At 42.1% G+C, this 24,783-nt stretch overlaps 1 protein-coding gene across 3 annotated transcripts in view; it reads right to left on the reverse strand.

Annotated features, from left to right (window-relative positions):
• Positions 1 to 1,079: 1,079 nt before the first annotated feature.
• Positions 1,080 to 24,783, reverse strand: part of DCLRE1C (DNA cross-link repair 1C) — a 57,767-nt gene continuing 34,063 nt past the window's right edge. For all 3 annotated transcript variants that reach the window (XM_068561919.1, XM_068561909.1, XM_068561924.1), the window contains exons 4-14: positions 23,203 to 23,262; positions 21,121 to 21,176; positions 20,476 to 20,577; positions 19,977 to 20,049; positions 19,691 to 19,831; positions 15,481 to 15,582; positions 11,841 to 11,977; positions 11,256 to 11,310; positions 6,466 to 6,554; positions 5,449 to 5,543; positions 1,080 to 2,836 (exon numbers count right to left, since the gene is read on the reverse strand). In XM_068561919.1, coding sequence (XP_068418020.1) covers positions 1,857 to 2,836; positions 5,449 to 5,543; positions 6,466 to 6,554; positions 11,256 to 11,310; positions 11,841 to 11,977; positions 15,481 to 15,582; positions 19,691 to 19,831; positions 19,977 to 20,049; positions 20,476 to 20,577; positions 21,121 to 21,176; positions 23,203 to 23,262 — 1,890 coding nt within the window. In that variant the 3' untranslated portion in view covers positions 1,080 to 1,856. The remainder of the gene's footprint in view (positions 2,837 to 5,448; positions 5,544 to 6,465; positions 6,555 to 11,255; positions 11,311 to 11,840; positions 11,978 to 15,480; positions 15,583 to 19,690; positions 19,832 to 19,976; positions 20,050 to 20,475; positions 20,578 to 21,120; positions 21,177 to 23,202; positions 23,263 to 24,783) is intronic.

A 24,783-nucleotide genomic window follows, 5' to 3' on the forward strand; every position in this document is an offset into this window, starting at 1 on the left:
ATTCATGGTGAGATTATAAAATGCTAAGAATATATTCAGAAGAATGTTTACAGGCATGTTTTAAACACCCACCTTGGATCATAAGCTATACTATTTAAAATGAAGTCTTAAATGTCAGTGAATATATACAAATATATGTAGTAGTAACATTTGATTATGTGATGTGTAATTATGAAGTGTAACTAGTTTTTAGAGCCTAAAATTAAAAATGAAGTCTCTGGGTTCCTGTAATAGGCCTGTTGTAGTTATGAGTATTGAACGTTTTGCAGTCCCCACTGGTTCTCTCCAGTGACTTTATATTCACCTTGAATTTAGGTAATGGTACTCATAGGGGAGCTAGGCAAAATGGAATAATATATAATCCTGCCCCAATCATACTGAGTCTGTAGGGTGTATTTCATCAAAAGCTCAGGGTAGCATCTGAGCTAGAAAAAAAAGGGGTCAGTGTTCCCTTTAAACTTCACATTCTTGCTTATACACCTCTGCCCTCAGCTACCTTACTATGCTCAGACCAGTCTCTGTTGGTGTACATATTAATAAAATGTACTGTTGAGTAATTTAGGGCAGAGACACTTGCTATAAATTGTTCCTCAAAGAACATATTCCTCAAAGAACAGTCAGAAAGGAGTTGCACCCTTACTCTCAGCCCTGACCCTTGATAATCACGTCGGTTCCTTCCCCTCATCCCTCTCTGGTGCCAGTTTCTCAGCCGAAATTTGAAGTGTAGTCGTCACTGTCCGGTTTTTCTCCCGTGTAAATGGACGAGGGCTAATTTATCCTTCTGCCAACATTTGGGAATGGAAAATTCCCTTCAGGACAAGTGAGAGGGCTGGCTTCCTGGGTCAACTTGACATTGGTTCCCCTGAACACCCAGTTTATCTTCCCTTCCCGCTGACTCTAAGTCTTGTAACCTTAATTAGTTTTGTGGCTCCAGTATTGATTTTTGGTTTAATTACAATGCAGCATGGTGATATTGCATTTCATTGTTAGTTTAATTGATCCGCAAATTGTTTAGAGACTCTGCTTTTGCTTTCTTAATCTATGAAATATCAGCAAACCAAAGGGTTTATGAATATTTGCTAATAACTTTATTAAATCCACATACATAACTATGCAAAAACATAACCTATCGATGGACTTTAAGGAAGCTGAATGCCTTTTAAGTAAGTATTTTCTTTTAGGTTTTGATTTTACCACTGTATTCACACCAACACTCTTAAGTGATGGAACACCTGAGATAGGTAAGGGGCTGACTTTCTTCCGTCACCAAGTTTATTCTTTAAACTTGAAGTGTTTTTACAACCCAGGATATGGTCTGTCTTGGTGAGCGTTGTCCTGTGTAAACTTGAAAAGCGTGTATTCTGCTGTTGGATGTGTCAGTTAAATCCAGTTGGGTGGCGGTGCTGTTCAGTTCTTCTGTATCCTTGCTGATACTCTGTAGACTAATTCTGCTACAGCTGTAATTGTGCATTAGTTCGTCTTCCTCCTTGCAGTTGTTTTTGCTTTGTATATTCCGTAGTTGTATGGTACTTTTAGGATTCTGTCTCAGTGAACTGGATGTTTTATCATTAGTAACATAGCCACTCCATCTTTCTTTTAAGTAATGTTTACATGGTAAAGGTTTCCATCCTTTCACTGGTAAACCTACCCAAGTCTTTTGAAGTCAGCTTCCTATAGACAGTATATAGTTAGTTGGTTTATGGTTTTTCCTCTGTTTTGATGTAATTATTGATATGTTTGGATTTAGTTCTCCCATATCTTGTTTTCTGTGTTTTCCCTCAATTTTTTGGTCCTCCGTTTCCCCTTTACTGCCACCTTTTAGGTTATAGGAACATTTTTAAGTTTTCCATTTTAGTTTATCTATTAGGATTTTGACTGTTATCTCTTGGTATAGGTTTTTTAGTGGTTGCTCTAGAATGAAGTGAGCTTTTTCTTTTTTCAACTACTATCCTCTCCCCTGTTGCCAACTTCTCATAGAAATATTGTAAATGCTCTCGTGTAGGTAGCTCGGCTTCTGGAGTGGAGGGAATTTCAAAATCAGAGGAGCTTGGTGACTCTGCGCTGCTGCTTGGGTTTAGTGGCCTTTTCTCCTGAGGCGTGTGCTTCCCGCTGCTCAGAGTAGCTGTCTCTCCAGCACTAGAACCTATACTTACATCTTGATCTCTGATATTCAAATCAGAGTATGTGTCCTTTGGGCAAAGTACATTTTGTTCCATCTGAGGGGCAAGAGTGTTGTCTTTGATTCCTGGCCTGTAGACACGTCTGCTCGAGGAGGCCATACCCCCATTTCTCTCTTGGGAAGATAGCAGAACAGTGTCGGACTGGCTGTCCCAGCCTTGACTTCCTTGTTCTGATATGTGTGTTGACTGAGAAGACGTCTGGGAAGAGATGTGAGTTGATTCCCCATCATCAGAGGAGTCACTGAAAAGCTTCGGAGACTGAGAGCCCCCTGCCTCTGTGGAGGACGGGAGGTTCTCCAGACAGTCATCAGTGAGGTCAGCACTTCTTTTAAAGAACACTTCCCACTGTGGTACTTCCCCATCAGCCCTCTTCTGGAGCTGGGGGACAGGACCCGTGTCTCCTTGAGCTGAAGCTGGGATTTCGGATTCTTCACTTTCACTGTTGGATTCCTCACAATCTATAAAGTCTGCCCAAAGGAAAGTTGTTGGCATACTCTCTGCTCTGAAGCACCCTGTGCTTTCTCTCCGTTTTTGAGGCTGGTCTTGTGAAATCGCAGTCGTGGGCAATACCTCAGGGCGAAGAGTTTGCTGGCTTGGAATCTTGTGCCTTAAAGGTACTGGCAGAGGATCATCAAAGAGGTCACTGTCATCGTCCTCTGTGGGGTAAACAGAACAGGTGTGTAGGTAACACAGCATGCAAAAGGAACCAATTTGTACTTCTAATTAAAAATCCAACTTGTAGCTCTTAGCTACATTTTTTAATTCATGGAATTGCAATTAATGGGAGTTCACTCTTCTTCCAAGAGAAGTTAAAAGGCCCCGTATTCTTGGGCTATTCTGAACAATTTATCTACCAGCCTTCAACTTGCCATAAAGCCAGGCTGTGCGTTGAGACAAAAGATCTGTGCTCCCCAAATAAGGCCACAGAGCCTTAATCATCAGTGGTTCTCCTCTGGAGAGCGTTTTAAATAAAACAGCTTTCTACATTTCATTTCAGACCTGCTGAGTCCCTGGAAGTAGGACCGAATAATTTATTTTTTAAGTTCTGCAGCTGATTCTGTACATCAGCTAGGTTTTCGAACCACCCAGACTAGGAGAGACGTTTGCAAACTCTGTGCTCTGCAGATGATAGATAGATAGATAGATAGATAGATAGATATAGATAGATAGATAGTAGATGCTCAAGGAGTTGGCTGATTTAACAGAGACAGTTTTTTCCTAACGTTTTCCTTCTAGGAACATTTTCTGATACCTACTTTATGCATGTTATAGGCTGAATGTCTGTGTCCTCCCAAAATTCATAATTTGAATTTCTGACTAACTCCAATGTGATGGTATGTGAAGGTGGGGTCTTTAGACGATAATTAGCTCATGGAGGGGGGGGAACCCATGTGATGGGATTAGTGTCCCTGTGAGAAGAGGAAGCAGATTTCTCACTTTCTCCATGCCCGTGCACAGAGGAAAGGCCATGTGAGTGCACACTGAGAAAGTGGCCGAGAGCCAGGAAGTGGGCCCCTACCAGGCACCACATCTGCCAGCACCTTGGTCTTGGACACTCCCGCAGCCTCCAGCACTGTGAGAAGTAGCCACCCAGTCTCTGGTCATTGTTATGCAGCCCTAGGCCAAGAGCACAGGCCACGAGAGACACTGGGGGACACACAGATCGAGTCAGCTTTAACCAAGACACTGAACAAGCCGCATCTAGTGTCATTTTACTGTCTTAAGCATGCTGCACTAGCCTGGAGTGAGCCCCGTCGACTTACATTCTGAAAATGAGGAACCCTTACGTGGAGGGTGAAATTTCCATAAATTAAAATGACATGGCACGGAACTGGGGGGAAGACAAATATTTTCCTGCACCCTAATGGCACCTAACCTCAAAGAAGGAAATAAAATGCTCGTGAGGCTACTTGTTGTACAGGGCAGCTTATGTTCTAGTGCCGAACCTCGTGTTAAGAAGCAGGTAATTATACGTTAACTATTTTCCCACTGATAAAGGATGTAGCTTAAAACTGCATTTTAAAAGCTGCTTTTAAAGGGAGGAGGAGGGGGAATAGAAACCGTCATCCAGCTCCCGTTTTACCAGTGAGGAGATAGATAGGCCCGGAAAAGATGTGTGACAACGCACAGGTCAAGAAACCAAAGTCCAGTGTTCTATGTTACAACTATAGTTGTTTAAACAAACAGCTATTTATCTTCTTTTCTAAAGGACTTAAGGTGACTAAGATGTCTAGCTACTATACTTGGAGTACCCTAGTCTCCAAATTATGGCTTCATTTTGAGCCACGGATTAATACATTTGTTATAGCTCTTCCACCAATGTGCCAGTTACCTTTCTGTGGAACTTTTTTGTATCACCTCTAAAAGTTGGACAGTTTCATGTTCTTCTGGATCAGTGACTATACCAGTATCGTGGTATGTTTCAACTGTAAAAATAATCTGTCAAAACATTTTCACATTAACTCACCTGTATGTATCTGAAAAAAAAAGTAAAGTGTCTATACTGTTAGAAGTTTATTCTGACATTATGTATTCTTTCTGTTATGACAATATAAAAATTTGAAATTTCTCTCTATGAAAATGGGAAGGCATATAACAGAGAAAACATCACAACAAAGTGCTGAAATCCTTAACATTTACACAAACTGATAACACACCTAAACCTAATAAAAAAGGACTAATGTCATAATTCGTAGGTACTTTCCACCATTGTGTACTGTTGATGTCTGTATAAACTGGTATAATCACACTGGAAAACAATTTGGCAATATGTATGTATCAAGCACCATAATTTCTACAATTTAACCCAATAATAATGAGAGCTGTGAAACAGACTTACATATAATGTGGCTCATCACAATGTTTATAATAGTGAAAAGTTCAAAATAACCTAACATGTACAACGACAGATTAAATATGCCATTATATAGTCACGGCATTCAAAAAATTACCAGACAGACGTGTAGAAAGGTGGGAAAATACCCTATATAATAAGGAAAAAAGTCAAAACTACCCAGAAATGATAAAATATGAGAGTAAATCTTCATTACCTTGGATTAAGCAATAGTTTCTTAGATATGACACCAAAAGCAAAAGCACAAGCTATAAAAGAAATTAGATAAATTGGACTTCATTCAAAATTAAAAATTTTACACTTCGAAAGACATCATGAAGAAAGTAAAAAAGACAGCTTTCACAGACCAGAGCATCCTGAAAAGCGGTCTTGCAGGGAAACCCACACCTGTGACTCCAGGGTCATTCTTCTTACCTGAGTCTAGGTGGCATGTTCTTGCTCTCTTCAATTTTCCAAGTGGTTTATACTTCGGCTCGGTACTTTGGGAAGATCGGCATAAAGGCTTTAAGCTGAAATGAATACGAATATTTTATTTTTCCTGTTGGGAAGTTGCTGGAATGTAAGCATCACTTTTAGAGATTATAAAAACCTAACTATGGGGGAAACCATACCACTACTTTTCAAAACTGAAAAGCAGTGTTTAATAATTAAAAATTACTTCGGGGACTTCCCTGGTGGCACAGTGGTTACGAATCCGCCTGCCAATGCAGGGGACACGGGTTCGAGCCCTGGTCCGGGAAGATCCCACATGCCGCGGAGCAACTAAGCCCGTGAGCCACAACTACTGAGCCTGTGCTCTAGAGCCCGCGAGCCACAACTACTGAGCCTGCGCTCTAGAGCCCGCGAGCCACAACTACTGAGCCTGTGAGCCACAACTGAAGCTCGCGTGCCTAGAGCCCGTGCTCCACAAGAGAAGCCACCACAATGAGAAGCCTGCACACAGCGACAGAGTAGCCCCCACTCACCGCAACTACAGAAAGCCTGCGCACGTGCGCAGCAACGAAAACCCAACGCAGCCAAAAATAAATTTATTTTTAAAAAAATTCAGTATAATAAAGTGGTAAATACAAGCACTTAAAACAACCTGGTAGATATTCATCTAATTGTAGGATTGGGGGGAAAGCAAAACTTTTACCTTTGTTCTTACGCTGCAGAAAAGCAGGTCCTATTCTAATAACCTATTAAGTAATAGAGGAACACCTTCTGGCGTTCAGGGAATTCAGTATCGCAACGGCTTCCTTATGCCAGATTCCCAGAAGCGTTTAGGATTATACGTAACACACTCACTTGAAGAAAGCCCATATGCTCCCAACCAGTACCATATTTACAGCCACGCCCATTTTACATCCTTGCCCCTGGTTTCCGGCCCAAAACTATTCTCTGGATCCATCCCGTCCAAAAACACAAGTCCCACCAGTAGTGACTACTCACATTTCTTGAACTTTACCCATAGTTGTGCCTAACGGAATGACATTTGGATATACGTTCACAGGATAGATGTAGCTCAAGAAATCTTTAATCTGGAAGAAGGAAAATAAAATGCATCAGTTATCTCTACGGTGAAGAGCCCCGGGGTTAGAGCAGCAGATAAAGGGATGCGGGGAAAGAGAAGCAGAAGTCTCTCAAGACTGTGGTCCCAATGCCAGCTGCCCGTGGGGAGCGCCTGGGGACCTCCTAGGAGAAGAGAGAGCCAACTCCAAATGTCCCCTAACTGGGCTATGATGGGGCCTGGAGGTCAGTAGGTCTGGACGTTCTTCAGGTGATTCTGTTCTCCAGTAAAGAGTGAGGATCACTGATGGATGCAGAGGCTCATTTCTTCATATGACATTAGTTTCCTTATCTAGGGTCACTCACCCGCAGTTAACCAACCCCCTTCAAGGAAGTGAGAATTCGGCTGAGTATTTAACACGCACAGGGAAACAAGGTCTTAGAATTGCATTTCTTTCCTCCGACATATAATCGTTAGCAAAACCAAGGGGAACTACATCTTTGAGATCGCTTGATTTGTTCTCAGGGTTTATTCTAATCTAAACAGGGACAGCCACATGCCAAAATGTCATGAATACCTTGATTTTTCTGCAAAGCTCAGAATGCTAAACAGGAGGAATTCTGTCACTATTCCTCAAAATATCTCTTAACAACCCGGAAGAGCTTCTGCTTTGCCACTTATTAGATCTTGGTGAGCTTGTGATCTTGGTTAAGTTACCTAACGTCTCTAAGCCTTAGATTCTTCATCTAAAAGTATAAATGAGATAATGTGGGTAAAGTGCTTAGCCCTGGTACCTGGCACATAGTTAAACATTCAATAAAATTATCTATTACAAAGTTGGTAATGACAACGCAAAGATTTTTATTCCCTTCTGCAAATGGGGAGATGGAGACACAAAGTAATTATTAGTACCCAACTTCTTCAAATAAAGCACCAAGTCAAAAGAGGTAGGGAACCCAGGAATTATTAATAACTCCGTATTAAAATGGGAACCTTAAGACAGGGGAAAGACAGGAAGATCCATTCTTTGGATACTTCTCATAAACAATTTCCTTTGTACTTTTGGAGCAGGCATGCAAAGAGAAGCCATTATTTACCTTGCCCACAACCTATATGATTTGCAGAATTAATGCAGAGTTGAGGCTGGTAGAAATCTGAGGCTTTTGAAGGGAATAAGAATGAAGAGAGTCAGGTCAGACCCACACCAGAAATGGTTCCTATCTACTCAGAGATGAAGTGGCCACAAGAAGACAAGAGATGCCCAGTAGAGGGCACCCTCTCCCACTGGTCCACACCGATGCCCTTTCTTCAGGTGCCTGCCTTAAAACGACCCATTAACACAGTCCGTTCTCCATCTGTGCAGTAGTTCTGCTCCATAAAGTCACTGCAAACAGCAGACCACTGTTCCTGAGGGAAATAAATACAGTGTTTCCGCGAACCTCCAGTCACAGCGCTTTGTCAACCGATCAAGTACACAACCTTGTTTTATGTGTGCTTCTCTTTAAAGATATCGTACGTAGAATATACTTGAGTACTGAGCTCATAGCCAGTAGCGCTGCAGCTCACGCCTGAACAGAACTTACCCGACACAGGCACCGCCTCGGCAGGGCACATTTCGGCCTTCCTGAGCTTAGGAACACTTGCGAGCACTTCAGCGCTACGCTTGGAGGCTGTTTCAAACAGCAAAATCACCCCAAAAAGCACACAAATATGGAAAACTCAGCAATAAAGAGACAGCAAAGAGGACACTCGTTTACAGCCCGGGAGCTGAAACAAGAAGGCAGGAGGCCACCACGTGCGACCTGAGTCGGGAATGTGCATGTCGGGCGACTCAAATCTTCTGCGGCCCTGCTGTGCACCACAGTCTGCAAACGACCACAGAGCGCCACTCGCGCTGATGTGGGGATTCAAACAAATGTGAGCAGGCAGATTTGTAAATGGGGAATCCGCAAATAATGAGGATCAGCCGTACTTGGGGGGGGGAAAAAAGGAAATGATCTTTAAATCTATTCACATTCGTTTTCCTTTTTTTTTTGGTCTCGCCACACTGACCAGGGATGGAACCCGTGCCCCCTGCAGTGGAAGCGCGGAGCTCTAACCACTGGACCGCTGGGGAATCCCCCCTACTATTTACATTTTTAAATATAGTTCAGCATGTTCTATACACAGGATATAGGCGTATTAATTAAAGCAGTTTTCCGGAAAGCCTCTCTCTTCTCACCGGGCACAGTGAGAGAAGATGAGTAACCAGAGCTCAGGGTAGCCCCGCCACGGGCAGGATAACTGCTCTCATCCGAGGAGAGAGGGAAGAGAGGAAGCAGGCCAGCCGCTCCACCCCTCTACCCAAGCGGCAGGGAGATGCCTCCCCGCTGGGAGCTAACTTCCTAGAATCCCAGGAAGGCTATGCTTCCCAACTTGGCTGCTAACTATACCGAAGAAGAGAAAGAAGAGCAGTTATGATGGAAAAGTTTTCCCCAGTTAGAAGCCCTGCCTGTGGCTGAGGCAGAAAAGGATGCTGAGGGGTAAGAGGAAGGTTGAGCAACAGTGATGCTGGGCTAGACGCCAAACCCAGGACAAACCACCAGGAAGGGGCTTTGACGACAACCTAAAAGCCAGGAGAAGCTGATAAAGAAAACATTAACTAACTTATACCATCCAGAAGAATTACTTCCAGGCTACTCTCAAATAATCCATTGGTACCTGGAAGCTAAGCCCAGTTATTGAACAGAGATGTCACTGTGATACTCTGATAATAAATAATCGTTTACAGTTTTCTGGCTGACTTGATAAGAATGCTGCCACCTGACCCCAAGGTTCATAGCAGCACAATTCACAACAGCCAAGACATGGAAGCACCCTGAGTGCCCATCCACAGAGGAACGGATAAAGAAGATGTGGCACATATATACAATGGAATACTACTCAGCCATAAAAAAGAATGAAATAATGCCATTTGCAGCAACATGGGTGGACCTAGAGATTATCAGACTAAGTGAAGTAAGTCAGAGAAAGACAAGTATTATATCACTTATATGTGCAAGCTAAAAAGTGATACAAATGAACTTATTTACAGACATAGAAAACAAACTTATGTTTACCAAAGGGGAAAGGGGACAGGGGAGGGATAAGTTCGGAGTTTGGGATTAACAGATACACACTACTATATATAAAATAGATAAACAACAAGGACCTACTGTAAGGCACAGGGAACTATATTCAATATTTTGTAATAACCTATAAGGGAAAAGAATCTGAAAAAGAATGTAGATAAATATATATATTTATATATATAAATAACTGAGTCACTTTACTGTACACTAGAAACTAACACAACGTTGTAAACCAACCATACTTCAATAAAAAATGAAAAAAAAAAAAAAAAAAAAGAACGCTGCTACCTGGAGCTCTGCAAGGATCCACCTGTTCAAATCATCACCATGCCCATGCTCACTACTGCAGAGCTATATCCATGTACCCCCAATACAAAAATAATCATTATCAGGGAAATGCATTAAGTGCAGAAAGGGCAAAACTAAAATTATGTATGACTTAAAGTGTCATAAAAAGCCAGCTTTTATATTGCTTTTTCTCCAATACTTGAAATTACTGAATCCCTGCACTTGTAAGATGCTAGCATTTACTTTGGAAATGCATGAGGATTCTGCAAATAAATTATGTATGTCAGGTTCCCATTCTAATATGTCAATTTCCTATATAAAAAGTACCATAACGGGGACTTCCCTGGTGGTCCAGTGGTTAGGACTCCGAGCTTCCACTGCAGGGGGCACAGGTTCGATCTCTGGTCGGGGAACTAAGATCCCTCATTTCATGTGGCACAGCCAAAAAAAAAAGTACCATAACAAAACCATTTTAAGCCCTCTTCAACTGAGTAATTCTACTATACTAGATCCTAAGGACAGGGTCTACACCTCAGTCACCTTTGTTCTTCCTCATTGCTGAATATTCAGGACTATTTTTTAAACGGCTTTTCAGTACTGTCAAATTTTGGAAGAGGCCAAGAATCTGGACAGTACCCTAAGGCTACCAGTAATGAGATTTTATCTGCAGTACTCCTTCAAATAAGACTTAACGATTCTTTTTTTTTCAATCTTCTTTTTTTCTTACTGAAGTATAGTTGATGTACAATATTATATGTAAGTTACAGGTATACAATGCAGTGATTTACAACTTTGAAAGGTCATACTCCACATATAGTTATTATAGAATACTGGCTATATTCCCTGTGTTGTATAATGTTGGAGTATCTTCTTTTATCTTCTTAACTATTACTTCCTTGGGGAAGCTTTTTATGTTTTGCTTGTTTGCTTTTTAATTTTATTTATTAAACTATAGTTGACTTACAATATTGTGTTAGTTTCAGGTGTACAGCTTCAGATTCTTTTCCATTATAGGTCATCACAAGACACTGAACACAGTTCCAAGTGCTATACAGTCAGATTTACGATTTTTTAGGACACATGAACAGAACTGAAGTGGGGAATTTAAAATACATTTAGAAAGCAAGTTGGAAAGAAAACCTTAATCATATGTTTTCTTCAATGTTTAGGCTGAAAACAAGTGATGATAGCAATTTCCTTTAGACTTAGTAACACAGCTCATCCACTGAGATGTCTTCCCTGCATTTCTTTAGGAAAAGCCACAACCAATCTTAAGCGGTAGAAAAAGAGATGCCCGCATAAGCCACGAAGGGGAGTATATGGGGTCCTCTTACCTCACTGTAGGAGGAGTGAAAAGAAAAGCAGGCTCTGTACGAACTCTCTCCAGTCCTAAAGTGAGATGAAAACACAAAATTAAAGGTCACTTGTCAAAACTAAGCTAAGTTCTAAATTTCAAGTCTTCTTATTCAGGCTCCTGCAGTATGAAATCACCTTACCATCAAGAATTTCTTCCTGGGACAAGGGGGAACTCTTTCCAGAAATGTAAATTTTTGTAGACATTCTGAATGGCCAGCGTTAAGGAAATTTGCTAAAACATGATGATGAGCATGGGACTCCTCTACTCCACCAAAAGCTTCTACTTCCTACAACGTCAGTTCCTAACTCCCTGGCAAGCAAGACGCCCTGTCTCTAACCCTCTCATCTGTCTAACTCAAGTAGACCCCAGGAAATACTGGCTAATGGTATTAGCCAATAGACAGCTTTGAAAGCCGCATCTCTTTAGTTTAAATGGAGTTTAAATTTCAGAAGTTATTTTCCACAATGATAATATATCCTCTTCTTAGGCTTAGGCTAGATTGCATTTCAACTATCGATTTACCTCAAAGCAAGGTTTCTCTCGAAAGACACTGCTTGCTTACCTCACAATGACATTGGTTTTTCTGGCTCTTTCTCCAAACCACATAGTGGATGGCTTAATGCTGATTGTGTGGAGTGGAATTCTATTTTTGGAGGTAATGCCACAGGGTAACTTATTCCACTGAAAATATTCCTCTGCCTAAAAAAGATTTTAAAAATACAGTAAAACAGTTTAATATTTTCAACAAGTCTGTTTGTAGGCAGGGTCTCAAAAACAAATGTAGATGAGTTTTCAGACATGAAAAAAATATATATATATAGACATGAGGAAACAGGTAAGTCCAAATTGAGGAATGTTCCACAAAACAACTGACCTGAGCTCTTCAAATATGTCAGTGTGATGAAAGAAAAGCAAAAGGTTTGAGACTTGATCTACATCAAAAGAAACTGAAGAGGCCTGAGCAAATGCAAAAGATGATTCTTAATAAAATCCTGGATGATTTTATTAAGAGCAGGAGGCCCTGCTCTTCCCTCCACAAGCCATAAGGACACGATTGGGACAACTAGGGAAATCTGAATATGGACTCCATCACAGCCAGTAGTGTCGTATCAATGCTAAACTTCCTGAGTGTGGGAACTGTACTGTGATCGTGCAGGAGAACGTCCTTGTTTACGGCAAAGTGTCATGGCATCTGCCACTGACTCTCAAGTGGATTGGGGGGTGGGGTGCTAGTTACACAGAGACAGACAGACAGACACAGAGTGCGTCAGGGAGCAGACGTGACGGTGTTAACACACTGGAGAAGCCAGAGGAAGAAGACGCGGTGTTCGTATGACCCAGCGATTCCACACCCGGGTATATATATCCAGAAAAAAAACCAAAAACACTAATTTGAAAAGATACACGCACCCCAATGTTCATAGCAGCATTATTTACAACTGCCAAGGTATGGAATCAACTTAAGTGTCCATCAACAAATGAATGAATAAAGAAGATGTGGTGTATAAAAATATATACAATGAACTACTACTCAGCCATAAAAAAGAATAAAATTTTGCCACCTGCAACAACATGGATGGACTTGTAGGGTATTATGCTAAGTGAAATAAGTCAGACAGAGAAAGACAAATACTGTATGATATGATATGTAGAATCTAAAAAATACAACAAACTAGTGAATATAACAAAACTCACAGATATAGAGAATAAACTAGTGGTTACCAGTGGGGAGAGGGAAGGGGGAGGGGCAAATAAGGGTAGGGGACTAAGAGGTACAAACTCTTAGGTTTAAAATGAGCTACAAGGATATACTGTACAACACAGGGAATAGAGCCAGGATTTTATAGTAACTATAAATGGAATACAACCTTTAAAAACTGTGAAGTGCTACATTGTACACCTGTAACATATAACATTGTACATCAACTACACTTCAATTTAAAATAAAAGAGTACACGGTGTTCCTTGTACTAGTCTAACAAATTTACTGCTTTAAAATCTATCAAAACAAAGTTGGAGAGGAAAGCAACATGTGTTTTTAAAAGGTTGAAAACCAATGGGGCTATTTTCCCAAAGACATTACATTTAGATAGGAATCCTTCAAAATCATGAACACTCCATCCAAATCAACTACCATCGGAGCACTTGCGGTGCTGTTTCTCACGAGGCCGTGGATGAGAGCGCTTCAGGGTTGTGCAGGCTGTTCTACTGAATCTTTTTAAGGCCATGTGACCTGAGACACATACCTTAAGCTGCTAGAAGTAGTGTTTCAAGGCGAGTAGCCATGTGGGAAATGACAGGGGTAGAGTTAAGCTACTTTGTGGTTTGTGAGAAAATTCAGAGCAAAAAGAAATCTGCCAATTAAAATATTTACGGGGCATGGTAGGGGCAAAGACTGCAAGTCCAACAGAAAAAGGACAAAACAGTTTCTACTTTGTATCTACACTGTTTTCATCCATCCATTCACTGCATGTGTGTGTGTGTGTGTGTGTGTGTGTGTGTGTGTACATACACAAACAGAATGATGAAATAAATTCATGATGCAAGTTATAGTATGCAGCTGACCAATCATCAAAAGTAATTCCTTACCTAGTAGCTCTCCTGCAGTGGTCTGAAATAGAATCTTCCATGCTATGGATAAGAATCGGTTTTTGTTGTTGTTGTTGTTAAATTTCGCTTTACTTTAGTGCTGAGCAACTTTACTTTAGGATTTTGGCTGATGGAGCTAATATTACTGGTTTTTTTAAAAAATTTATTTATTTTATTTATTTTTATTTTTGGCAGTGCTGGGTCTTCGTTGCTGTGTGCAGGCTTCTCATTGCAATGGCTTCTCTTGTTGCGGAGCACGGGCTCTAGGCGCACAAGCCTCAATAGTTGGGGCACATGGGCTCAGTAGTCGTGGCTCGCGGGCTCTAGAGTGCAGGCTCAGTAGTTGTGGCGTACGGGCTTAAGGGCTCCACGGCATATGGGATCTTCCCGGACCAGGGCTCGAACCCGTGTCCTCTGCATTGGCAGGCGGAGTCCCAACCACTGCGCCACCAGGGAAGCCCTAATATTACTGTTACAATGATTATCTAAATGTATAAATGCAATGTTTACTAAAATAAAAATTACTCAGCATATGAACGCTAAGATTAAAGATTTAGAGAACAGTTAGGATCACAAATACCCCTACATTTGAAGATCACTAATTAGTAGCAGTGACACTGAATGACAATATAAATTAAAATGGAAATGTTAAAGGCCAATTTAAAATTTAAGACCTGGCAGTTAATAAGAGAAGGGAGTTCTATGGTGGCATCAGAAAACCAATTACCAGTGAGTTTCAAAGACACTAAAAACATTCATTTGAAATTGGACCAGCAATACATGTAACTATTTCAAAATTCAAAGCAAAGTTATATCTAGATATTTATCTCAAATGAGGAGAAGAAAAATAAAGTTTATAAATGCACACGTGTCATGAGTCTCAGAAGTAAATCAAGGGCTTTCCTGGTGGCACAGTGGTTAAGAATCCGCCTGCCAATGCAGGGGACACAGGTTCAAGCCCTGGTCCGGGAAGATCCCACATGCCGCGGAGCAACTAAGCCCGTGTGCCACAAGTACTAAGCCTGTGCTCTAGAGCCCACGAACCACAACTACTGAGCCCGTGCGCCACAACTACTGAAGCCTGCACGCCTAGAGCCTGTGCTCCGCAACAAGAGAAGCCGCTGCAATGAGAAGCCCGCGCCCCACAAGGAAGAGTAGCCCCCTCTCGCCGCAACTAGAGAAAGCCCACGCAGCAACGAAGACCCAACGCAGCCAAAAATAAATAAATAAATTTATTTTAAAAAAAAGTAAATCACAACCGTTGTGATTGTTTTCTTAAATTATAAGCTCTAACATATTACTAATTTCCTTACAAATAAACTGTTCATTACATAAGTCATTACAAATAAACACGTATCAACTGTATAAATATATTTCATTAAAAATTAAAAGTATTGAATATCTGTGTCTGTTTCCTAATTAGGAAGTTTACAGTAATGGAATACAGTGATGTGTAGCTGCATGGCCTTGACCTACTAACAAGATCTCAGCCTCGGTTTTTCCATTTGTAAATTGAAGAGCCAACAAAATGGAATTTCTGAGGTTCCTTCTGGACCTAAAATTCTGTTTTTCATGGATCACACAAACAGTTAGAGAAACACTTCACCACATACCTTTGGATGCCGACACGCATGGATCTGAGTGTCACGGTCTGTTGTGAGATGATGAAGGATGTCAGGCATGTTTCGAAACATGTCTAGTTTATCCACGTGAACCTGAGGAAAACAACACAAATAAAGCACATTATTGGAATTGTATTTCCTGTAAATAAAGTGTCCAAGGGTAATTAGGCAAAGGCAAATCATCCAGTTAAAACTAAGTCTTTCTTCTTCCTCAAAGCCTAGTTTTCAGCTCTTTCAACGCAGGACGCTGAGATCCCATTCCCAGCAGTCGGCGTTACCACCCGTTGTGGGTGGTAATGAAAAGTCTGGCGACTCGGCTGGTGGATTTCATTGGATCAATCCATCAAGAGTCATTCGATTCATATTTATTGTGCACCTGCTCTATGTCAAGCTTTATTCTAAATATGGGGTGTACTGCAGTGAACAGTCAAGAATCACTTGCTCATGGAATTCCCTGGCGGTCCAGTGGTTAGGACTTGGCACTTTCACTGCCGGGGCCCGGGTTCGATCCCTGGTCAGGGAACTAAGATCCTGCAAGCCATGAGGCACAGCCAAAAAATAAATAAAATAAAATAAAATACTAAAAAAAAGGAATCACTTGCTCATGAAGACACACACAACATGCTGCATACGGGCAGCTGGGGGAGAGGGAGGCCAGTGGGACAAGGAAGTGGAGACCCAGATCCTCCCTTTCCACACACCTCTTTATTGGATGAAAAGGAGGAGGGCAGATGCAAAAAAGCAAAACAAAACAAACCTCGGCCAATTTAGAATTTTAAAGTGAATACGTTTTGAATTGTTAAAACCCACATGTCAGTTTTACTTAAATCTTTTCTGGGTAGTTTTGAGTAAACAGCAAGTACCTAAATCAATACAAGGATAGTGAAATAGCATTCCCCAAAAAAGTATTCTCATTTTGAAGTCTGAATAACAAAACAGTTTAGAATAATGTTAAAGCGCTGTGGTAATTAATACCAAGACAGGTATAGAAAGAACCCGAGCATGGGACTTCCCTGGTGGTGCAGTGGTTAAGAATCCGTCTGCCAATGCAGGGGACACAGGTTCGAGCCCTGGTCCAGGAAGATCCCACATGCCGTGGAGCAACTAAGCCCGTGCGCCACAACTACTGAGCCTGCATGCTGCAACTACTGAAGCCCACGTGCCTAGAGCCTGTGCTCTGCAACAAGAGAAACCACTGCAATGAGAAGCCTGTGCACCGCAACAGAGAGTAGCCCCCGCTCACCGCAACTAGAGAAAGCCCGCGCGCAGCAACGAAGACCCAACACAGCCAAAAATAAATAAATAAATTAAAAAAAAAAAAAAGAACCCGAGCATGACTTCTTACTTAACCTGTGATATCCTGTGACTTATCCTTATTCCTCTCACTACCTGTTTACTAATGACTAACAAGAAGTAACAAGGAATTGACTTTTCTGGCCTAAGAAGGAGATCAAAGAGGTAAATTCTGAGATGTACAGAGAAACAGGGAGAAACTTTCATCCTCACAAAAATGAAGATGCTTGAAAAGGTTGCCATAAATCATCTCTCAGGTCCCTCTATCAAAAAACCTCACCAGGGGCTTCCCTGGCGGTCCAGTGGTTAAGACTCCACGCTTCCACTGCAGGGGGCACAGGTTCAATCCCTGATCGGGGAACGAAGATCCCGCAGGCCGCCTGGCATGGCCATAAATAAATAAATAAAATTTTTTTAATTAAAAAACCTCACTGTTCTCCCTTTTAAGATTCCTTCTCTAGAATTGTTTCTGACCCCTACAGAGGGATTAAGAGACTTGAAAGAGGCCTCACTCCGGGGTGACTCTGGGGTCACCTTCCTAAGGCCTGCTTTCTCTTCCACCCCCTCCATCCCCGGACACCTTCTCGGCCCAGGGTTTCTCCCTATGAGGCCTCAGAGCTAGAGGAGCTTCCAGTCTTTTCGATTTCACACACCACTAAAATTCACAAAACAAATTTGGGACTGGTAAGTGGTTGCTACCTTTATATTTTGCCAAGAGAGGACGTGAGAAAAAAAAAAAAAGCAAATAGTAAAATGTGTGCAAGTGTGTGTGCACACATACAACCTATTATCACTGTGATTTTAATTTAAAGGACCATCTGAACACCAAAAAATATAAGAATGACAATCTCAGAATGAAAGCAAGTCCTTCCCCAAATGGAGAATTGGCAGCTTTACACCAAAAACATTTGGACACAAAAACTTAAGGAAGGAAGAAATTAAGGAAAGAAGGGCTTAGGAAGTTAGGGCTTAGGGAGGGAGGGAGGGAGGAATTTTTAAAATTGCAAATGCAGAAGCACTAAATCTTTTCAGTTTTACTAAATTACGTTGTATATAAGTGTTAAGTTCTTAGCACAAGTCTGTTAGCTGGGGGATCGATAGTAAAAGTTGACGAATGAAGGAGAATTTAAATTTCCGACTCGTTCCAGCGTTTCGTTTTGTTCGGAGTCGCCACCAAAACTCCATCTCCTCTCACGGGACGTGGGCGCTGCAGGAAGCACTTGGCCTGCTCACCCGGCCGCCCGGGGTCCTGAGAGGCCAGCACCGAAGGCTGGAAGGGACGGGTGAACACTGGCTCCCAGCCTGACCTGATGTGAGTCCTCCACGGGGAGGGGGCTCAGTGCCCCAGGATGGTGTTCTTCACACACTTCTGACCATGACCCTCAGTAAGAAATATGTTTCCACAGCAACCGAGGATGCATACGCAGCATGTATGTACAGACGGTCCCAACTTGGGATGCTCGACCCAGGATTACTTAACTTTGCGATGGTGAGAAACCAATATGCATCCAGTAGAAAACGGACTTCGGATTTTGAGGTACGATCTTTTCCTGAGCTGGCAGTACGATCCTCTCTCGTGATGCTGGTCAGCACCGCAGCAAGCTGCCGCCCCAGTGAGCCACGCGATCGCGCGGGTGAACGGCCACCGTCCACACACCGACCACCGTTCTGGACCCAGATAACCATTCTGGTTTTCACTTTCACTACAGCACTCAATAAATTACACGAGACACTCCACACTTTATTGTAAGATAGGCTTTGCGTTACATGATTTTGCCCAACTGTAGGCTAATCTAAGTGTTGTGAGCACTTTTTTTTTTTTTACATCTTTATTGGCGTATAATTGTTTTACAATGTCGTGTTAGTTTCTGCTGTACAACAAAGTGAATCAGCTCTATGTATACATACATCCCCATATGCCCTCCCTCTTGCATCTCCCTCCCACCCTCCCTATCCCACCCCTCTAGGTGGTCATAAAGCACCGAGGTGATCTCCCTGTGCTATGCGGCTGCTTCCCACTAGCTATCTATTTTACATTTGGTAGTGTATATATGTCCATGCCACTCTCTCACTTCGTCCCAGCTTACCCTTCCCCCTCCCTGCGTCCGCAAGTCTGAGCAGGTTTAAGGTAGCTGAGGCTAAGCTATGATGTTCAGTGGGTCAGGGGTATTTAAATACATTTTTTAAAATTAATTAATTAATTAATTTATTTATTTATTTTTGGCTGTGTTGGGTCTTCGTTTCTGTGCGAGGGCTTTCTCCAGTTGCGGCGAGCGGGGGCCACTCACCATCGCGGCCTCTCTTGTTGCGGAGCACAGGCTCCAGACGCGCAGGCTCAGTAGCTGTGGCTCACGGGCCCAGTTGCTCCGCGGCATGTGGGATCTTCCCAGACCAGGGCTCGAACCCGCGTCCCCTGCATTGGCAGGCAGACTCTCAACCACTGCACCACCAGGGAAGCCCCTTAAATACATTTTTGACTCAATGAGATTTTCAACTTACGATGGATTTATTGGGCCATAGCCCTGTGGTTAAGTCGAGGAAGATCTAGATATGTACGTGTCTGATTCCCCACATAAATTTTCACAAGACAATGTTTATTCTGACTGTAAGCAATACACTCAGATATTTCCTAGTTCAAGTTTATTCTCATTACGGGTCACAAACACTGAATTTATTTCATGACCCACAGTTTTGAAAAAATACTTCCTTTAGGGGACTTTTCACCAAAGGGCTATTCCCACTGTCAACTCCTCCCAAGAGGAAGCGAATAAACAAAAGATGACAAAGGCTGTGTTCGTCTGTCACAGTTTCCAGTCTGGGGGGACTCTGGGGGGAAACGGGGAAGGAGGGGAAAGGCAGAGTTGGGAGGATGGAAAGCACCAAGAGGAAAGAGAGAGCCGTCAGGCACCTGGACTCCGAACTCCTCGCTGAGGTTGGTGAAGAGATACTCGTACCCGTAGGCGGCCTTGCAGCTCAGCCACACCACGTGGTACGGGCTCCGCGTGATCCAGCTGCGAACCAGCTCCAGGATCCCACGCAGACACTCCTCCTGGGCGGGAAGGTTCAAAGGCAGTTAACATCGTTCCGTTCTCAGGATTCCCAGATATTCACGCAAATGGGGACAATTACCATGCGATCTGTTATCCCACAAACTTCCCTCTAAGAAATGCGGGCCACGCTCCAGGGAGACGTACCCGACTAGGAATTTGGTAATATTTCGGATCGCAGAAAGTCGTGTCTAAGTACACACTCTGGATGTCTTTCACTCTGAAAACAAAAATGAAACAAGGGGTGTGACTCACCTCATGGGAAATAAAATATGGATAAAATCTAAACTCTTCGTTAGAGACAGAAAACCTAGACATCCAAATGGATGTTCCATTTGGAATTTTTTTTTATTATCAACTTTGTCAGGAAATGATTTCCATATAACAAAATAACACAGATTTTGCATATGCGGTTCAGCGAATTTTGACCAATTCACGTAACTACTACCCCGGTCAACACACGGAATGTTACCATTACCTCATTTCAAGAGGAAAAGTTTACTTTCCTGTTACAAATGTTATTATAATCGAGTTAGACTTCTAATAGAAACAAAGGCTCATATTTGGGGAGGGGCGTGGGGGGAGAACAATAAAACCTTGAAAACAGTGCAGCCTTAACATTCAGGAATCACGCAAAGCCCAGTACCTGCCCCCGGAGTGCAGGGGCTCCACCCTGGCAGCTTCTCCTTTCGCCAATCTGAAGTCTCCCGTGTACAAGACAGTCCCATTGTTGCCCTGAAACAAAAACCTGAGAAGGGTACAGACCGCAGTGACTGCTAAGTCTCATGCAAACTCCTAATAAAGCAAATATATACTAAATCCACAGCCCACGTTGCCTGCCAAGCACAGCCACTATGATAAGGTGATAATGGAACTTCCACAGCACTAAACCACACCAGGCACTCAGCTGCACCTCTTCCCAAAGGAGGAAAATAATAACATGATGGAGATATCGCTGAGTTTGCAAGAGATGTCCTCTGAAATACATCAGCACCTTCCACTATATACTGAGATCACCCCTGCTCATGGAGAGAAAAATCCATGTGATGGGAAAATGCAAAGCCAGTGGAAAGACTGCTGCTGAAGACTTCCATTGTAAGAAAGCCACGTTTCGAACGTGACTGGCACCTCAGTCCCCCAGGTTCAATTTGGAAGCAAAGATTACAGGAATTGCCATCATAAGACTCCAACCTCCCTGTACAGGTTATTTTCTAGACCCTACAAGTTTATTTCTATAAATATAATACATATCTACACAAAATAAATGGGCAAAATAGATGAGCCCCCTTACATAACTGATCCTGGGCAATGACCAGCTGGTAAGAGAGTCACAACAATCTCTTCCTTCTAAAAAGAAAATAAAAGAAGAAAATAATAATCATAGAAGTTATCATTAGGACCCAGCTAAACAAAGCCCTCCTGAATACAACACACGCAACTACTTCCCAAGAACGTGGTGTGCCTTTCTCCTCATTTCCCCACTCTCCAAACCCTGGAAACAAGTGGAATCCTCACCCACAAACAAATGGTTAAACATAGAGTTACAATGTGACACAGCAATTCCACTCTTGGGTATACATGTGAGAGACGCGAAAACTTAGGTCCACACAAAACGTGAATGTTCACCGCAGCATTATTCATACTAGCCAGAGTAGAAGCAGCCAAAATGTCTCTTGGCTGATGATTGAACCAGAAAAATGTGGTCTATCCATACAATGGAATATTCTTTGGCCAAAAAAAGAAATGGAGAACTGATACATCCTACACCATGGATAAACATTGAAAGCATTATGCAAAGTGAAAGAAGTCACGAAAGACCACATACTGTACGAGTCCATTTAAATACAATGTCCAGAATGGGCAAATCCATAGAGACTTACACTAGACTAGTAGTGGCCAGGAGCTGGGGGGAGGGAGAAACAGGGTCCCGTGTTTCTTTCTGGGCGATGAAAATATTTTGAAATTGATTGTGGCAATGGATACACAACTCTGTGAATACACTAAAAGCCATTGAATAGTGTACTTTAACTGGGGTGAATGGTACGGTATGTGAATTATGTCTCAATAAAGCTGTTGTTTAAAAAAAAAAGGAATTCTCTGCCAGTCAAGTGGTTAGAACTCCACGCTTCCACTGCAGGGAGCACGGGTTCGATCCCTGGTCAGGGAACTAGGTTCCTGCAAGCCGCACGGACAGTTAAAAAAAAAAAAAAGTCTGATGCAGCCTGGTCCCAAGTCACCATGCAGCACGCTGTACTGTCCCGTTAGGCGGAGCCTGATGGGCACTACAGCCTCTCGGGGCTCAGTACGTGGTGGGGCAGAGCTCTGGCTGCGTCAGCTCTCCACTCGACCATGGTAACTCCCCCTGGATGTCTGACGTCGTTCGTTCCAAAGGCCCTTTAGAAGGGGCTTTCTCGCTGGTTGGAGCTGGAGACACACAAGTCTCAGTGGGAGAGGAGAAACGGAAAGGACCAGAGTGGGGCGGCTGGACTCAGCTCACCAAGAGCCACCTGCTGCCCGGTGCCCGATTCTGAGAAAGCCTTTCACCAACACACATTACAGGCCACCGGGCACTGACAGAATATCCCCAAAAGTGTCAGCTAACCGAGCTCAGGATGGCATTTAGGAAGGTTCAGGCCATCCCTTTCCCCTCCCTCAGGACAGTAAGTCTAGAAGTACTCCAATGCCTGATCTCCTCCAGGGAGGACATGTGAAAGGTCGGCCCCTGTCCCATCACAGTCACACCACCAAGGACACCCTTCAGAGTTAAACGTGTCCACAGAGCAGGTTCTAATCGGGCTACAGAACAAATATTAACGAGATTTGCCATAAGATAGGAAAACACTGCCTAGCCCTAGGTATAATTTGAGATAAAAAGAAATAAATACAGAAAAGGTGGGTTGGTACTCCTACTTACTATTAAAAAAGATAAATGCACAACACAAAAGTACCTGCCTCTAAATTTAAGGACAAAAAAATAAATTGGATCCACTTGGACAATGTCTTTTTCTTGAATATGAAAATGATTCAGAAAAAAAATCAAAATATACATAAAGTTGCTGTAAAAACATTAAGCACAGTTTTATATCCTGAACATTATAATAAACTTAATAAATGTGACAATCACACTGTATCATTACTATTGAGCTCCTATAGTTAGCATGTGATACTAAATAGAAGCAGTTCTGACATGGTCCAGTCCTTCAGATGTAGAAAATAAATACATCACAAACGTTTTTTCCCTACAAACTCACTCATTTACTATAAATTTTATTTCTGGTTACATGAGCAATCAAATCAAGGAGAAAGATAAACAATCATTTAATGCTGAGTATAATAATAATTTTTAAAAACACAGTATTTAATATTTAGTTACCTCGCCTGATGCTTCATCGACTAAAGATATCTGGGTAGGAGTTTCAATTTCAATGGATATCTATTAAAATAAAATAAGAGGTCATGTATACATTGTATTATGCATTTTCATGGTTTTTCATGGCTTTACATGCCTTTGCCATCTCAAACACAGAAAGGGAACTAAGAGACGTTACAGACTCTCTGTGGAACAATTTCTGATTTCACTATAATAATGGTTTAACAGCCCCAAAACACGATAAAGCTAATACCTTTCCTGAGGTTGGTGTGGCAATATGGATTGGATGCCTTACAAACTTACACATCCTCAGACGCAGCGATTCTACATCTATGAATTCAATTTTCCTCCCTTCACCTCCCCACGTATCCTATGTGTTTAGCTTTTCTGCTGCAGAGCACAGTCTGCCATCAGTCCATGGTGTGTTGAGCTTATTCACAGATTTGAGCTGCTATGAAAAGGTCGGGGTGTACGTGCACATTTTACTAGAAGAGCAAGGAGCACAGAGAGGCATTCAGTAAGTAGCTGATGAATAAACATAATTTCCCACCTTTTTAGCCCACTGATGTCATAAAATTTACAGTGACTGAGATTCAGGTGTGAAAATATTCTTGCATTTCTGGAATAAACACACTGTATTCATGATACACTGTTTTTTAGTACTGTGAGATTCAGTCAGCTATGACCTTAATTAGGATATTCACACGTGAAATGGCCTTTTTTTCCCCATTTACTATCATTATCCATTTTGCCAGTGAGGTTGAGCAGCTTATCTTTTTTTTTTTTTTTTAAATATCAGTTCTATTCGTTTAAACTGTTTTTTGGTTTTTTTAAATTTATTTATTTATTTTTTGCTGTGTTGGGTCTTCGTTTCTGTGTGAGAGCTTTCTCTAGTTGCCGCAAGCAGGGGCCACTCTTCATCACGGTGCGCGGGCCTCTCACCATCGCGGCCTCTCTTGTCGCGGAGCACAGGCTCCAGACGCGCAGGCTCAGTAGTTGTGACTCATGGGCCTAGTTGCTCCGTGGCACGTGGGATCTTCCCAGACCAGGGCTCGAACACGTGCTCCCCTGCATTAGCAGGCAGATTCTCAACAACTGTGCCACCAGGGAAGCCCGAGCAGCTTATCTTTTTAGTCTCTCCTACAATAGGGATTATTTGTTCTTTGAACATTTGGCAAAATGCACCTATAAAACCATCTGGGTGTGGGGCTTTTTTGAAGAAGAGATCTTTGAAAACTGTTTTAATGTCTTTGATGCCTACTTCTTTATTCAAGTGGTCTACTTTTCTTGCCTCAATTTGGTATTTTCCTACTTTTCCAGTATTTATCCACTGTGTCTAAATTATTGAACATACTATCATATTAATTTTCAAAACAAGGCATTGCTATTATTAATAGCTATTTTCCTTTTTATCATTCTGTATTTTTATATGCATCCTTGTTTTTTTAATCGATCTTGGCAAGATTTATCTCTATTTCGTTTTGGTTTTGTTTGTTTGTTTTGTTTGTTTGCTTTGGCCACACTGTGCGGCATGTGGGATCTTAGTTCCCCAACCAGAAATCAAACCCGCATCCCCTGCATTGG

This window comes from Eschrichtius robustus, chromosome 1, assembly GCF_028021215.1.
Source record: "Eschrichtius robustus isolate mEscRob2 chromosome 1, mEscRob2.pri, whole genome shotgun sequence".
Taxonomy (NCBI): Eukaryota; Metazoa; Chordata; class Mammalia; order Artiodactyla; family Eschrichtiidae; genus Eschrichtius; species Eschrichtius robustus.